Below are 17,191 nucleotides of genomic sequence, written 5' to 3'. Positions count from 1 at the left end.
GACAGAATCAATTATAGAAGAGGAAGACCAAACTGCTTTTCTTATTGCTGATCTTGAAAGTAAGATACCAGAATGCAAAGTAAATGAAAAGTCACACAAAACTCTTTCTAAATCAACAGAGAAGTGCAGTGAGAAAACAAATCCGACACCAGTCATGTGGAGATCAGTAAGGCAGCAAGTGGCACTGCGGTTATTGACAGACATGATAAATTGGGACAGCCATCTCACCAAAAAAGTGGTTAATTCACTTTGTAGGTTGTCACCATTGGGAAATTATATCTAAGCAAGTTAATAAGAAATACATTAATAAGAAAAGACATTTATTAATCAGAGAAATAAGGCATGAAGCTCAGGAACATGGGTCAAAACTTCTATAACCAAAAGGGTATGATTTGAACAGGAATTCTTTGGAATGCAGCTAATCTGCCATTGATTAAATTGTTCTTTACACTAGTAACCAGTGATCGATATATAGAACAAATTTAATTGCTACTTGCAACTTACTGATTTGTCAACAAATAAATGAAATCAACATTGTAAACTGTATTTAGGTAATAATCAAGCACTTCTGTAATCACTCATTTATGATGGAGATGTATTGAATATAATCAGAAGCATATCACGTTATATCTGCCATATTCAGCCTTGTACTCTACTGTGCGTAAGTGTTGGGACATTATACAAAGATGCCGAAAGTTCAGTGCGCGATACCAATATGTGAATACGAAACTGCTGACCTAGATGAGGCTATAGTGGCCGCCTTGATTACTACACATGCCAAAGTTCATGATGCTTCTGTGACGCCAGCTAAAGCTGAAAAAGTCAAAAGGCAATCAGTTACATCCGCTGGCACAAGCCAGGAATGGTCGTACTTTCTATCCAGATAGAAGGATTATGTGGAAGCTACCAAAATTAAAGACAAGGAGTTAATTATTCAATTTCTTGAATACTGCGATGCAGACTTCGTAGGGACCTAACGAGGGCCGCAGGTGGATTTCTTACCAACGAGACAAAGGACAATGTTTTGAAAGCAATACCACAGCTCGCGGTTCGAGAGGAAAATACAATGGTTGCACGAGTGATACTTAACAATATGTCTCAGGACCAAGATGAACCCGTACCTGCATTTTGCGCCAGACTTCGTGGTAAAGCTTGCATGTGTAAATTTATATTAAAATGTGGAAATTGTGATCATGATGTCAACTTAACTGATGCTATCCTACGCGACGCAGTCTCATCCAGGGTCTCTATGACCAAGAGATCCAACTTGACCTACTAGGTGCTGAGAATCAAGACATGACACAGGATGACGTTCAAAACCAACCTGACATTGAAGACGTAACATACGTCAGGCAATATGACAATGATAGTATATTAGCACTCCTAGATTACGAATCTGCCTATGTGCAATTGCTTGAGGACAATTTGTGTTTGGAAAATGACAACAGTTGTACCATCGCAGAACAGACAAATTCAACTTGTGATGATATGGACTGGACAGTGTTGCGTCATTGATTAATTATGAAAATATGTACGCAAGTTTGGCTGAATCATTTTACAAAGGGCATACACAAATCGAAAAGGAGAGTGATGCAATACCACAAATTGAAACAGAGGAAGACGAAATGGACAATATTCCTTTGGCTGAATGGATTCAGAGGATTTCCACCGACAGACAGATTGGCCCACATAAGCAAAACAACATGCCCCCTCTTCTTCCAAGCGGGGGCATAACAAATCACAATGTTAAATTAAAAGATTAGGAGGGGAGAACAACACATCAAAAATCACAATGTTGATTAATTATACATAGAATTTAAAATCAATCACAACTTACTTCTTATATTTATTTGCAGAAACAGTAAGAGACAGCCAAAGAAGTATTCAATCACCATCATGAAACCCAGAAAGATCTAGAAGTGGTAGATTGGAACAGATTGTAGCTCATACTGATAAAGTACATTTGCTCTTTATTGGTATATATTGGACTTTCTGTCTGAAAGTACCCGTAGACAGAAATACAGTATGGTAGCCTTCAATTTTGGAAGACAAAATAAGCATTTTGTTGTGGCATAAAATTGTAGGTGGCCTGCAATAGGATGGTGTCACTTTAAAAATTTTCATTCATTTATTTTCCAAGTATATAATAATTATTGAGGCCTAGGTGATTTTCTCCCTTTCCTTATGGCTCAATGAAATTTATTATGAATACCTGTATTCTTTGAGATAACCAATTTAGGATGACTTGAGGCATTCAGATTGCCTTATATTAACATTGGAATGTATATACATGTATATATAATGATTATAGTATATATGGAGATATAACATGTACCAGGAAAAATGGAAAGTATTTATGGAAATATATATATTAACTTTAGGAATAAAATTCGGCTTATTGCCTATTTATTTCTACATATTTTCTTTTGAAAATTGGGTTTTGTTCTGTGATGATTATTGTGGTTGGGTATAAATACCAGTCACCTGCAGCCAAGTGTATAAACGATGGTTAAAATATACCGTGGTAAGTTAATTACCATGGTATATATCGTGATAAGGTGACTGCACGATTTTTCAAATTGTAACAACAAATTAACCATGTGGTTACCTAACCAGGCAAAACCGAAAGTTTAACTGTGGCAATTTTACCTATAATGCACCCTGACGTTACATAATTTTCCCAGATGAATGTCAGGCGGTAATATTTACAAACAAATATGGCGTCAGGCACAAAAGTGAACAGAGCTAAAATGTTCAATCTCCATGAAACGGAGGTAATTACAGAGTTTATGAAGATTAATTTACCAACATTGAAAGCAAGTCATGCACAGGGAGGGCCTGGAGCTGCTCAAAAGGTATCCAAGGTCTGGGAGAGGCGCTCTTCATTGTTTTTGTCTTGCTTCCCGATGTCAGGGTAATGAAAGACTAGAGAAAAACAGTAAGAACTAAATTGTTTTTCCGTAGGTTCTTTTCGGTATTTTTTCCGTAGGTACTTTTCGGTAAATTAATTGCGCAATTAGATTAGAATCAGTCTATTTTATGATAATTAGGTCACGTGACGTCAATATCCCGCAATTTCTCGGAGTTGCAGCAGCTGGCAGTCAAGATGGTAAGAGGTTTTTTAGGAAATATGCATCAAGGCTGCCATATTTTTAGTCCATTTAGCGGCATGCAATGCACGGCTATGGCTCTGATTGCACTACTGACATTTTTTAGCCGTGGACATTTAAATCGCCCCGAATTTTCGCCGCAAGAAGTTGATTCTATTTTGTTTCAAGGAAATCGATTTTATGGTGAATTGAGTGGAAACCTGGGTATGATTAGGTATCTTAGTCATGTTGATTTGCCAAGTACTGTGACATTTAATAACAGAAACTTTCGTTTGCAGTTTTTACATGATGTGTATTATGGGGTTATTGATAGAAATGTGAACACACTGGTGGGTCAGACAAGTTTTTTTGAAGCAATTGAACAAAGTAGTAGATTGACCCCCTATCATTTGTTGACAATAGATCAATTAACAGTAGCATTATATTTATCTCCAATGTCAAGTAGTTTTTATGTGTTTGACTCCCATGAACGTGATATTAGCGGTAGCTATTCAGATAATGGTGCCGCTGTTGTATTACGCTTTGAAACTTTAGATGAGCTTTTGTTGTTTTTGTTTACCCAATATTCAGGTGCGAGTTTTGATTTGACACCAGTTTTTATAGATATTCCAAATATTAATGAGAATTTGATTCCCCATGATTTCCAGAATAGTGAACCCTCTGCTGTTTCTAACAAGCAAAACAAGAGCTGTCAGAAGGACAGCGCGCTCGACTTTTTTAGTGCTTGCCTATAAAACAAAACTTTGACAGTTAAGGGCACACAAGACTTTAACTAGGAATTTCTAAGTACAAATCAAGAAACATTTTCACAGAGTTATCTTCTCTTGCTTACAGATAGGTCTCATGATGGCACATAAGAACTCCAACTTCCAAAGTAATATCTCAAATGGTTAGGTCAACAAGTGGACAAGAATGAAAATTTTAACTGAGTTTCTAAGTCAAAAAGGGCCATAATTCAAATAAAATCCTTAACAGAATTACCTTCTCCTGCCCATGTTTGGGACCATGATGGTAAACAAGTATTCCAACTTTCAATTTAATATCTCAACCAGTTCAGTCAAAAAGTTGACTGGTACAAAAAACTTAACCAAGATTCTAAGTCGATAAAAGGCCTTAATTTTTAAAACAAATCCCTGACAGAGTTACCTTCTCTTGCGTACAGATGGGGGTAATAATGTGAAATAGCATTAAAAGTTTCAAAGCAATATCTCAAAGGGTTAAGGCAATAAGTGGATTTTACCCATATTCAATGTATTTTCTAAGTCAAAAAGGGGCATAATTCTGTCAAAAACCTTGACAGAGTTATGTCCTCTTGTCTGTTGATGAAGGTCGTGATGGTAAACAAGTATGGTCAGTTTCAAAGCAATACCTCCAATGGTTTTGAAATAAAGTGAGGTGGTACAAAAAACTTAACCAAGCTCAATACACTTTCTAAGTCAAAAAAGGGCCATAATTCTGTCAAAAACCTTGACAGAGTTATGTACTCTTGTCTGTAGATGGAGGTTATGATGGTGAACAAGTATGGTAAGTTTCAAAGCCATACTTGTAATACTTCTGAAATAAAGTGGGGTGGTACGAAAAACTTAACCAAGGTGTGACGCCAACGCCGACGCCGACGCCAACGCCGACGCCGACGCCGACGCCGGGGCGAGTAGGATAGCTCCCCTTTTCATAGAAAAGTCGAGCTAAAAATGAACAATCTGTGGGGATGAAAACAGTCAATCAAGATGCCAGAAAGAATACAGATCCTATTTACACAAATAGGTCTGCTCAGTTTGTTGGTTCGGATCATTCTTATGCAGGATGTAGTTCAAAAGTTTCAACATACAAAAAAGGAAAGTGTAGGAAAAAAATTCCAGTCCTTACAAAAGGTGTCCTGAATTGTTCAGTAACTAATGAATATGTAAATGTCACATTAGATCTTGATAGTATGTTAGATGTTGGCAGTGTTTGTGATGTGCAGTCAAATATGTTTTTGTTAGATTATTTGAAACAAACTGGACATATTAAAGCATATGAAGAGTTTATTCGTTTACAGCCAAATAAGCATTGCTCAGTGTGTCATCGATTCTTGTTCCCAAATCAAACCAAACAATTAAAGACAACCAATGACTGTTTAAATAGTTTAGGTGTTGATGCACCTTGTGATGTTTGTCAGACCTGTCATACAAATATTTGACATGGTGTAAAACCAGCTTTGTCTTACTTTAAGAATTTGTTGTTTCCAGGAAATATACCAGATTGCTTAAACAATTTGTCTAGTTTGGAAAAAAGGCTTATTGCAAAAATAAATATTTTCATGACAGTAGTAATGTTGCCTGGAGGTCAATACGCTGAAAGAGGTTTAGTTCTTAATCTGCCTTCAAACACTCTTGAAGTGATTACAAAGATGCCATTATCTTTTAAAAACTTGCCATTTTTTGTGGTTCATTTTGATTCTGACAAGAGCTGTGCAAGAGAAAATGATAAAAATGGTGTGTCAATGCAGAAAATACATAAAGCATTGCTTTGGTTAAAGGAGCATAATGCCTTGTATCGAAACTTGACTTTTGATGGAAACTTTACCACAGAAGAAAGTTGTACTTCACATTTAGAAAGTGAAAGACAAAGTACATTTAATTATGATTCTTTTGATGAAGATGTTCTTGTCTCTGTCAACCCATCAAATTTGTGTTTTCTTGAAAATGGTTTGCATATACCAAGAAACCCTCATAAACCAGTCAACATTTTTGATATAGAGAATGGTGAAGAGTTAGCATTTCCTTGGTTATTTCCTTTAGGATGTAATGGCTTTAAACAAAAGCGTTTGTTTAAAATCTTACCTAAAATGTACTTTAAAAGCAGGTTGTATGATTACAATTCTTTGTTTCACAAAAATATTACATATTTATTGCATACTGCTGTGTCATATGATCTGTCATGTTTGAAATCAGCTGTCAGCATAAAAATGAAAATCACACATGCAAACAATGGTCAAATGGAACCTGTTTCTGCAGGGTGTATTCAGAACATTCATGTGAATAATGATTTGTTGGAAAACTCTTACATGTTTATGAAGAAAATTAAGGGCACTGTTGCATACTTCAGAAACATGTTATATGACTTACTGTCTTCTTTTAGATGTTAAGGCCCACCCACATTGTTCATGACACTATCAGCCGATGATAATCATTGGCCAGAACTTGGCATGACTTTGGAAAACTTGGAGTTCAAATCTGCATTTGGTAGATCTTTCTTTGACAGTTTACGAAAAGATCCTTTGTTAGCAGCTATACATTTTGAACGGCGTTTTCGATCTCTAATGAAGAATGTTATTTTAAGTGAATCTCAACCTTTGGGTAAAGTAATTGATTATTTTGCTAGGGTGGAATTTCAGAATAGAGGAAGCCCGCATATTCACATGTTTCTGTGGGTTGCAGATGTTCCGAAAGAAATTGACAATGCTACAGCTGCTACTGCCTTGAAATACATTAATAGCACAATATGTTCTAACATTCCTAATGAAACTGTTGACCCTGAACTTCATGCTCTTGTAAATAGACTTCAAATTCATCATCATACCTCTTACTGTTGTAAAAAAAGGTCATGTCGGTTTGGTTTCCCTAGACAAGTATCAACAAATACCAAACTCCTGCGAAACATGCAAGTACAAGCAAAAAACAAAGGTAGGTTTTATATAACAGCTCGGAACTTCAATAGTAGGTTTGTAAATGATTACAATGGTGTTATTTTGCGTCACTGGCGAGCAAATATGGATTTGCAATATATACAGAATGCAGAAGGAGCAGCTTACTATGTTTGTTCGTATATATGCAAATCCGAGCCTGATGATCTAAAAAATGCTCTTGGTGATTTGATTTGCAATGTTTTGAATGCAAATATGTCTATGCCAAGAAATGTTCGTCTAATGAAAATTGGACTATGTGTTTTGAAACACAGAAGAATGAGTTCACAAGAGGCTGCCTTTCGAATGGGTTCATTACAGCTTTTGCATGCATCTAGAGAATTTATGTACCTTAATACATGGCCACCAAATAAAAGGTTGAAAATTCTACGAACTGCTTCAGAATTGGCTGACTTGCCTGATAATGACACAAATGTGTTTCAAAATAACATTTTAGACTATTACCGAGATCGACCATTGGCTTTAAATGAGCACAGCTTGTTAAACTTTGCTTCATGGTTCAGAAAGGTAAGTAAACCTCAGAAGGTTCAAGGCCAAATTTGTTGTCCAACATATGATGTTTGGTTTCAGAAAAGGAAAAAATTTTGTGTTGTCAGATATACCAAATTTCCATTTGGCTCTGAGGATTATTATTACAGCATGCTTTTGTTACTATTTCCTCATAGATCAGAGGCCGATTTGCTTGGTAATTGTGAGTCTGCGCGCATTTCTTTTGAACAGAAACAAATACAGTTTGATAAGAGTATTAATTATCAGTATTTTACACTTGCATCTGAGATTGAAAATGCAGTAAGGCGTATTCGCCTTTGTGAGCAAGAACTTGCTCCTGCAGATGAAGACTTGTTACTAGAAACTGTTACAGACAATGATGATGTACCTGTTACTTCAATTCAGTTGGAAAATCCTTCAGAACATACAGATGATGTTCCTACATACAGTGATTTTGTTCAAGACAGTAGTATTATTAGTGAATTACATACATTAGAGTGTTGTGATATGTCTGTTGATGAATATTACAGAAAATGTTGTACACTTTCAAAGAGTCAGAATAATGCCTTGACACAAATTAAATGTAGGCTTGGCACAAATGATTCTTCGCAACCTTTTCATTTTTTCATTTCCGGTGGTGCTGGAACTGGTAAATCTTTCCTTCTGCAATTGATTGTTGCACACTTACAGCATTTTGCAAAAACTTCTAGCAAAATTGCAAAGACAATTTCAATGTGTTTCAACAATTATTGTTGATGAAATTAGTATGGTAAGTTCTTCTATGTTGACTTACATAAGTAGGAGGCTTTCAGAAATTAAAGATGATGAAAGGGCATTTGGTGGGTTAAATGTAATAGTTTTTGGTGATTTCTTCCAGTTGAGACCAGTTTCAGGGCGATTTGCATTTAAAAATATTTTACTCTGGCATTTGTTTACACCAATCTTTTTAGAACAAAACATGAGGCAGGTGAATGATGCATGTTATGCTTCTTTATTAAATAGAGCTAGAGTAGGTTTCCTTACTAAAACAGATGTTGCATTATTGGTCAATAGATTAAACTTTGACTCCAGTGAAATTAATAATATTATGCATTTATTTGCATTACGAGCTGATGTTGCAGCATTCAATTCTGCTCGGCTTGCTATGTTAGACTGCGAAAAAGTTTCTTTGCCTGCTTACCATTATTTTGGTCATAATGATAAAGATGCGGGTTCAGATGTTCCAAGCAGTTGTGTTCATTTGAATGAACGTGATGCTGGTGGATTGTCAGTTGAACTAAATTTATGTGTTGGTGGTAGAGTAATGCTTATAAGAAATATACATACTAATCATGGATTAGTCAATGGTGCTATTGGAAATATTCATTCTTTCTCATATACAAGCTCTGGTATTATTGAATCTGTGAATGTGATGTTTGATGACCCTTCAGTTGGACAAGTGTTAAAAACAAGTGGTTGTGATTTCATTAGTATTGATCGAGTTGAGTATTCCTTAATCATGGATGGAAGGCATGTTGTAAGGTCTCAGTTTCCATTAATGTTATCATGGGCTTGTACAATACATAAAGTGCAAGGTTTGTCTTTAAATAAAGTTGTCATTGATTTAGGAGAATCTGTGTTTGAACGTGGGATGAGTTATGTTGCTTTGAGTCGAGTTACATCTTTGTCTGGATTGTATTTACTAAAATTTTCTCCACATGCTGTTCAGCCTCCAGCTGGTGTTTTGGAAGAGTATGAAAGGCTAAGAAATCTTCATTGATCAATAAAGATTGATTCTCTAATTTGCAATTGGACTTGATATTAAAGAAAAAACTTAAACTTTTTATCTGTGTTATTACAATAATAGTGTGTTCAATTTTATTACTCCTAGAATTTGAACAGCTTTATGACAAATAGTTTCCTATAAACAACTTGTTATATAAAATAAATTCTCAACACATGTATCAGAGTTTTTTCTCAAGTTTGGGAATGGTGTTGGTACTAGACTAATTGGGAAAAAATGCGTTATTTTGATTTAAATTGGCAAAGAAAAATTTATGCATTTTTCAGCTACAAATAAAATTAGTTATCATCAATAAAGATATCTAACAGCTTCCATTGTCCAAGTAGAACTATTGAGTGGTGATTTATATGAATATGCTGAATTTAAATGATTTCAGAGAAGTCACTTGGCCTTGTGGGAATTTTGATCAGCCATTTTGGGAATTAAAACAAAGAAGTTGGGAATTTTCAGGTCTATTTTCTATTGGGAACAGTACTGTTTTAGGGTAGTAGTTATATACTGAAAAAAACACTGTATATATCATCATTAATTTTTATCACTCAAAAATGTTCATAATCTGACATGCAGTTTTGGGCCAGTATATTACCTCACAATTAAAGTCCTACAATGTAAATTTTCATAACTGAATATAATATTATTTTCTATTTCCCTGATTGTTTTTTTTAAAAAGAATGGTACTGGTCATTTACAGTCACTATATCTGCTTTTTTTTATAAAAAAGTATTTTCTATTCAGTTAGTTTTTTGTTTTATTCAAATATGTTAAAAACTTTCATGTTTTTCATTTTATAAAAAAGGTGTTCTAACATCTCACAATAGAAGATTTAAATACTTTTGATTTAATATGGAAATGTGCATCATTGTTAATTTGTAGCTGCTAAAATTAAATAAGATGACACTTCAATTTTACCATTATCGATTGCCTTGATTGTTCAGTAAAAAAAAAACAACATCAAAAACAAGAAAAACAACACCATTTTTTAATAATTTACAATTTTAGAAAAATAGTGGGGCATTTTTACTTGTAATAACATATTAAAAGATGTACTTCAGTTTTCTTAATACAAAAAAAAACTTATAATGTTACAACAGCTAGTATGTCAAATCTAAAATATTGAACTTTACATTTTTAGGCATTTCATTTTCATTACCTTAAAATGTAAACAAAAAATAATTATACACAAAAAACTTATTCACATCCTTGATGCATTTTCCTGAATTTCCTTTACCAGTCTGATGAAAAGTGCACTGTGACCGGGAAAGTCCTAAAAAAGTCAAAAAACTTCCTGACGTATGAGGGCAAAAATGGTAAAATGACTTACTTTAACATGGTTACTGGAAATGCTGATAATATCACAATTATAAGATGCTACTTAAGGCACAAGTTCAACATGATCAGGGAAGGCTTGTCCTACAAGTGAGTATAAACTTCCAATTTTCAGTTGGTTTTATTTATTTACAGAAAGAACACAGTGTTGTTACTGTAGAACTGCTTTTTCCAGGCAATTGTTTTATTTCTCTAATATTTACAAATTGGCGACTTGCGAACTTGATACATGTTTTAAACAAAAAATGGCTTATTATATTTTCCACTAGTATTCCTACTTAATACATCATAAAATTATTAACTGTTTTTTTTTCTTTATTTAGGTTTTCCAATGTTATCCAAAAACCAGATGCATGTTGGGTTGTACAGACCAGCTCAGTAACAATAGTTCCACCTGTAAATTGTGCCATTCAAACAATTCCTCCTTTACCAGAAGATGTGCCTGCAACTGGTCAAAAAAGAAGTATTTCAGAGGCATTGACATCTCCAGAAAAAAGCACAATTTGTGCTATTGTTGTGCAGCAGAAAAATGATAAAATTCTTTTAAAAAATAAATGAATAAATATGCATGATGATTTTCTTTTAAGCACAAAGATTTATAAATATAATCATTTTCTAAAAGGTCAAATTTTCAGAACAATGTGTGAAATTTCAAATATGTTAAGTTACAAATATTATATGTTTTAACAATAGATGTCAAATTAATAATTATGTAACCGGAAGATTAAATATGGCTATTCCTCTTTGTCCAATCAACTGTGCTAAACGTTTTATTATATTTAGGTGATAATGTCAATTTAGCCGTCTGTACTTAATAAGTTGTTAAACCTTATTACTGATAAAATGTCCAGGTGATGATTGTTGTTATAAATTCTATGTTGCTATGTTACCTTTATATGTAGTGAAACCTGATTGGTCATTTTGTTATTTAAGACACAAAAATGTTAAAATTCTATTGGTCAGTTTAAAACAAAATCCTATTTAGAAATATTGTAAAGATACATGTAGAAAAATTGAGATAGTTAGATTTTGGATTTCCAAGTGATAACGTTGTGGCTCTCCACTAGAAATATTTGTTACTGTTTTTTAATATCTATTTGTTAACATAAGGATAACCTGTGTATATGTTATATATTATTTGTGGTATTCCACTAAGAAAGATTAACATTAAAATATATAAAACGGAACATTGTGTTGAGATTCAATCCACCTTCAGTAGAACTATAAATTCAGCGCATAATACTATGATTGCAAAAGTATGTGTGATTTCATTTTCTCAGTAGACTTTCAGGAAATTTCCTGATAAAAATGTTTGCAGGTTTACTTACTTACCAGAAGTTTCAAAAACTATAAACAAACCATTGTTATGCGCTTGATATCTTTAAAAAAACAATCTTTCTTATTGAATACCATCTTGATTTAAAAACTCTAAACACAAAATTAGAGAGCATACAATTAGAGATATGTGTGAGTGTGTTTACTAACTAGCTAAAAGTTCTATTTATTTTCACTTTTTATTGCTGCAATGGACATTTTCATTCCAGTGAGACTACATGCTGTACATTTGTCATTGTGACAACATAATAAGTTCTTTTCCAGGTTTCAGATGTAACACTTAAAAGAGATGGAACTCTACCAGTCAGGTGTCTTGGCTTAATCGATCACTCAGGCCGAACAAAAGTAGCTTTGTTCTCTCAACAAGCACAACAACAATTTGTTGAAAACACAGTTGTCGAGATTAGTGGTGTGTACAAAAAAACATGGCAAGGTGAAGACCAACTAGTTACTTCTACTGTAACAAAATGCCAGGTACATAAATATGATTTATATCTAGTTGTTTCAAATTCATGAATATTTTCATAAAATAAGCCTTGCGATGTTTCAGTTTATTGGTTTGATTTTTTTTCTCTTAAACATAACTTGAAAATTATTCAAGGTATAGTCTAAACTTCAAATGAATAGAATTGTTATATTAATTTGTCTACCAAAATTTTTTTTAAACAAGTTCAACCAGTTATAATTCTATGTTATAAATATACATGTAAACTTAAATGTAAACATTAAAATCTATGCATTTAATTCTTATTGACAAAATTTGCTTAAAATTAATAAAAATAAACTTGTAATTATGTCCCTTCATAAGCATGAAATGTACATTCAGTAATATTTATCAATACAATGGAAATTCATTCGCATGAACTCAGAGGGCCAGTGCAGTTCGGTAGTTCAAACCAATCTAGGGTTGAACTATTATTACGTAGGATAGGCCTACAGGTGTCAGATAAATATGTCAATATAAATGTTTGTTAGTACATCTGTTCTTCAAATACATCATTTCATTTCTTTAAATATTTAAAATTATTACCCTTGTGTTTTCAAATGAATATCAATAATACACTGTTTATATATTCATGCATATTGTAATTAGTTGAGTTTTATTGGGCAATCATTATCCAAAATTGTTACCATTCCTGTATACATATATTCAGTCTGTCTTCAACATAAGTATGTATTGCTTCATACAAAAACTACTTACAAACTCTATTTTGCAGTTTGTTAGTGATGATGCAGTCAAAAGTAACGTAACGGAAGAAGATGTGAAGTATTTTGAAGGTCTCACTGATTTTGGTGGCAGTGGTCACCAACAAGGAGATACCAAATTTACTGTCTCGGGAATAGAAGATGCATCTATTTATCATGGATGTGATTATGATGGTAATTAAATATTTTCTGTTCAACATCATACCATTGATGGATATTCCTTTAAAATGTATATGATTTTTATGTCCAATATTTGTTCATTTTTTCATATTTGTATATTACTTCAAGACTCATGATTTAGGTCAGGACCTTCAGGTATATCAAACTAAATTGACCTTTATTCATGTATGACCTTGACATTGAAGTCAGATTATTTCATTTTCACTGATTATCACTAATATTTTGTATTCAAAAATAATGGTTTATTTTCATAATAAATCATAATTAAAAAGTCAAGTGTTGCCCTCATCCTGCTATGGGTTTTGTTTATATGTTCCTCTTATCAGTTAAAATTTGAGAATTTTCCTTACATTTATTACACTCTATTTGTCATAGGTTGTCACAAGAAGAAAATGGCAGACGGTGTCTGTCCCACATGCAGTGGTACCACCAGTTTACTAACATACAGAGTAAAATTGGAGCTCATGAAAGAAGATGGGCAAATCTTATATGGAGTAGTGTTTGAGAAAGACATTGTCAATCTCTTTGGTCAAATAGATGTAGCTGAAGACACAACACATGTTGATCTCATGTCCACTCTAGTATACAGACTACCTTGTCAGGTGAAGGGCAACATCTTGAATGGGAAAGCTATCAACCTCAGGAAAATAGTTGAATAGAACACTGTAAACCATACTTATTGCTAACAATACATTTTCAGTGTCAGTTGAATTTCAGAACAAATTATACTTTTTCCTTTATCTAAAGTAATCTAAAATTGAAGTTCAAATGTTTAATGATCATTGTTTATTCATATAAATTTGCTTATTTTTGAGAAATCTTACATAAATAGGCTAAAAAATTACTGCTAAAACTCAGCTGAGATTATAACTATTATGACATGGATCCTTTGTCTTTTTAACACAATTTTGAAGATTTGTAATGTCATTTTTCTAAACATAAAACCAAATTTTATATTGAACATTCTATATTGTGTATTAATTCATTACAATGCTCATTACAATGCTTTATTTCATAATATATTCTACATACCAGTTTTCTTATTATTGCACCATGTAATATTTTACTTCACAATTGTTTGAACATACAAACATGTTAACTTACATCTATATGCCAAGCAAGCATTAATGTTTTCAGTGCCATGCATATAAAATATGACTTCATTTTAAAGAAAATTATTACAATAATTTCCTGTAAGAAATGCCTTTTAAGAACATTTTTCAAACTCATATAGTCCCATCTATCTAACTTCACTGCAATGTTCCTTTGGTAGACAACTTTAAAGATTGTTCAAAGAATTTAATTCCAAGCAGAACTATGGTTGCCATGGCAACCTAAAGAACAAACTAAAATATCTTCTTTTAGAAAATCATAACAGCTAGAGCTTAACTATTTGGCACCAAACATTAACTAGTCAGTGTCTTTTAAGTTTGTTCAAATAAATGTCCTGGGGTCAAAATTGGCCACGCCCCGGGGGGTCATTGATTTTCCATATTTTTTATATAGTAAAAACTTGAAAAATCTTCTTTTAAAAAACCCAAATAGCTATGGCTTAGCTATTAAGCGAGAAACATCTTCTAATGGTTGTCTACCAAGTTTGTTCAAATAAAAGCCCTGATGTCAAAATTGGCTCAGCCTTAGGGGGTCATTGTTTTTCCCTTTATTTACATATTAAAAACTTAAAAAAATCTTCTTTTAAGAAACCTTTAGAGCTATAGATATTTAGCATGAAAAATCAAAATCTCTGATGGGTGTCTACCATTTTTGTTGAATTAAGAACCCTGGGGTTAAAATTGGCCATGTTGCAGAAATTATTGATTTTCTTTATTTGTATATACCGTAGTAAAAACTTAAAAAAAATTCTGTGAAAAAACCCAAAGAGCTAGAGTTTATATATTAAGCATGAATTATCTTCTACAGAGTGTCTACCAAGTTTGTTCAAATAAAAGCCTTGGGGACAAAATTGGCCTCGCCCAGAGAACGGCTATTTTTTTCCCTATATGTGTATAGGAACCGTGACATATATTAAAAACATGAAGCTTTTCTTTGAGCTAAAACTTATATATTTATCATGAAACATCTTCAAATGGGTGTCTACCAAGTTTGTTCAAATAAAAGCCCCTGGGTTGACATTGGCCCCACCCTAGGGACATATTTACAGGTGACAATTTCAGGACCATCATGGCCCTCTTGTTTACTTTGCTGTCTACTCTATAGTCATATGATTGTTCAATAGACCAATTATCATTCACCATGTCTCTCATAGTACAATTTTCTCAGTAGACTAAGTACATTAAATAAATTGTCATAGAACAAAAACTATCAAATTTATTCACCTACAGAAGTTTTATTTCTTCTTAATTTTTTATGGTCCCATAACTGTGAGCATATAATTTGCCAATTCCTCTGTCTTTGCATTCAGATGGACATCATTTAGTAGAAATGCAGTGTATAAGAACTGTTACTCTACCTCACCTAATTTTGGAGGTATTGCTCCTTTTAAATTTTTTCACTTTGAACTTTGTTCTGGACATAACTTAACTTTGTTCTGTACATAACTTTTAAATTACAAGAGATATCACCAAAAAACTTTGTAAATAGAGTAGAATTATAGTGGATAGCTCTAGTTTGCATATTTTAAGGTAATTGCCCTTTATCATTTTTTATACTTTATAACTCTGAAACTACATTTTTTTATTTCTTCCTTCGTTTGATATTTAAACAATTTAAACCTTTTCCAATAACTATTCATGACATGATATATTTATGCTGAATTTGGTAAACACTTTATGGACTAATAGAATCTATCATTGGGTTAAATAGAGGATAGGGAAATCCCAACCCGAGGGTGATCAGTTCCATCGGGAACGAGCCTTGGCGAGTTCCCGATGGAACCGATTGCCCGAGGGTTGGGATTTCCCTATCCTCTATCTAACCCAATGGTTGATTATTTTTCTCACTCACCTGAACACACAAATATCAGTGAATCTACTTGCTACGCCCATTACAACGTACCTAGTTTGAAAAGGGGGCGGGGCTTAGGCGCCTGACTTTCTATGATTAAAAAGCATTATGTACGTCCGCAAAAAAATCTTCTGACCAAGTTTATGTGTGAAAAATTTAATGAAAATAAATTCATATGAGACCCCTCATGAAAAAGCAAGGTTATCATGATGAAACACATCGATATTAAAAACGGAAAGTGCCATAATATAAGTGTTTATAAGTAATTCAGTCCATACTTCAATGGTTGACAAAAAAGCGTTTACCGTTTGCAAAGATTTTTCTACTTTTTCGGTTATTTTGGCCGAATATTTAATTAAAATATATCAAAATGAGATTCGTCATAAAAAAGCATCGTTATCATAACAAAAAACATGAATGTTTTTCAGGCAAAGTGTCATAATATCCGATTTTACGAAGAACGTTTCGATATTTTAAAGTGTGCTATTTTTAGTAACAGATCGTTATTGGAAAGGGCGGATCTAGGTAGAGTAGGACTCATTGCAGTGTGAAAGTTAATATCAATCTATTTTGATTCCGTAGACAATTTAATAGATTAGCTTACACATTTTTAATACATTTTGACCTTTTGACGTTTAATTTTTGTTAAAATAGGAGTGAATCGCGTATTATTTAGAACTGCTGCACGTTGAGTGTGAGATAAGCCCATGTGAGATAAGATTTTCCAACACCGCTATTTTTAGTAACATTTAAGGATTTTTCTATCTGGTTAGTGAGAAAGAATACTTCTCTATATCCAAAACCTCTTCTCGTAACATCGCCCGACTCAATCAACTCTTGTTGTAACAGAGTTGCAATATATTTCATAATTTCCGTCCCACTTTTATAGCTTCTTTTCTTGAACAAATGCCATGTATTTCGTAACTGTTATTGTTTACTGGGTCACATAATAATAATTGACATTTCCCTAATATTTGTCTAAAAATTATTGTAACTGTCTTCCATTGTATTTTTCAATGTTCATCCGTATCAACATGTTACACAAGTTCATTCATGTATCATTCATTATATTTGTTAAAATGTATCACAAAAAAAACTCAACTTGATCACTCC

At 33.1% G+C, this 17,191-nt stretch overlaps 2 protein-coding genes across 2 annotated transcripts; both read left to right on the top strand.

Annotated features, from left to right (window-relative positions):
• The first annotated feature begins 363 nt into the window (after positions 1–363).
• On the top strand, positions 364–15,903 carry LOC132758215 (uncharacterized). Its single transcript, XM_060749771.1, has 4 exons — positions 364–3,109; positions 11,993–12,202; positions 12,946–13,108; positions 13,490–15,903. The coding sequence occupies exons 1-4, from the start codon at positions 3,107–3,109 to the stop codon at positions 13,771–13,773; spliced, it is 660 nt and encodes a 219-aa protein (XP_060605754.1). The 5' UTR covers positions 364–3,106; the 3' UTR covers positions 13,774–15,903.
• Positions 4,814–10,898, top strand: LOC132758214 (uncharacterized). The gene is made up of 2 exons (XM_060749770.1): positions 4,814–10,483; positions 10,717–10,898. Exon 1 carries the CDS (start codon positions 6,256–6,258, stop codon positions 8,038–8,040), a length of 1,785 nt encoding a protein of 594 aa, XP_060605753.1. The 5' UTR covers positions 4,814–6,255; the 3' UTR covers positions 8,041–10,483; positions 10,717–10,898.
• Positions 15,904–17,191: the final 1,288 nt, after the last annotated feature.

Source organism: Ruditapes philippinarum, unplaced genomic scaffold, assembly GCF_026571515.1.
Source record: "Ruditapes philippinarum isolate M1 unplaced genomic scaffold, ASM2657151v2 ctg12589_1_1_1_1, whole genome shotgun sequence".
Taxonomy (NCBI): Eukaryota; Metazoa; Mollusca; class Bivalvia; order Venerida; family Veneridae; genus Ruditapes; species Ruditapes philippinarum.
This window is presented reverse-complemented; position numbering and strand designations above follow the sequence as displayed.

Coding starts and splice junctions, on each gene's coding strand:
- LOC132758215 (XM_060749771.1), top strand. Junction 12,203..12,945: donor CTACTGTAACAAAATGCCAG/GTACATAAATAT, acceptor TCTATTTTGCAG/TTTGTTAGTGATGATGCAGT. Junction 13,109..13,489: donor TCATGGATGTGATTATGATG/GTAATTAAATAT, acceptor TATTTGTCATAG/GTTGTCACAAGAAGAAAATG.
- LOC132758214 (XM_060749770.1), top strand. CDS start 6,256: ATGACACTATCAGCCGATGATAATCATTGGCCAGAACTTGGCATGACT.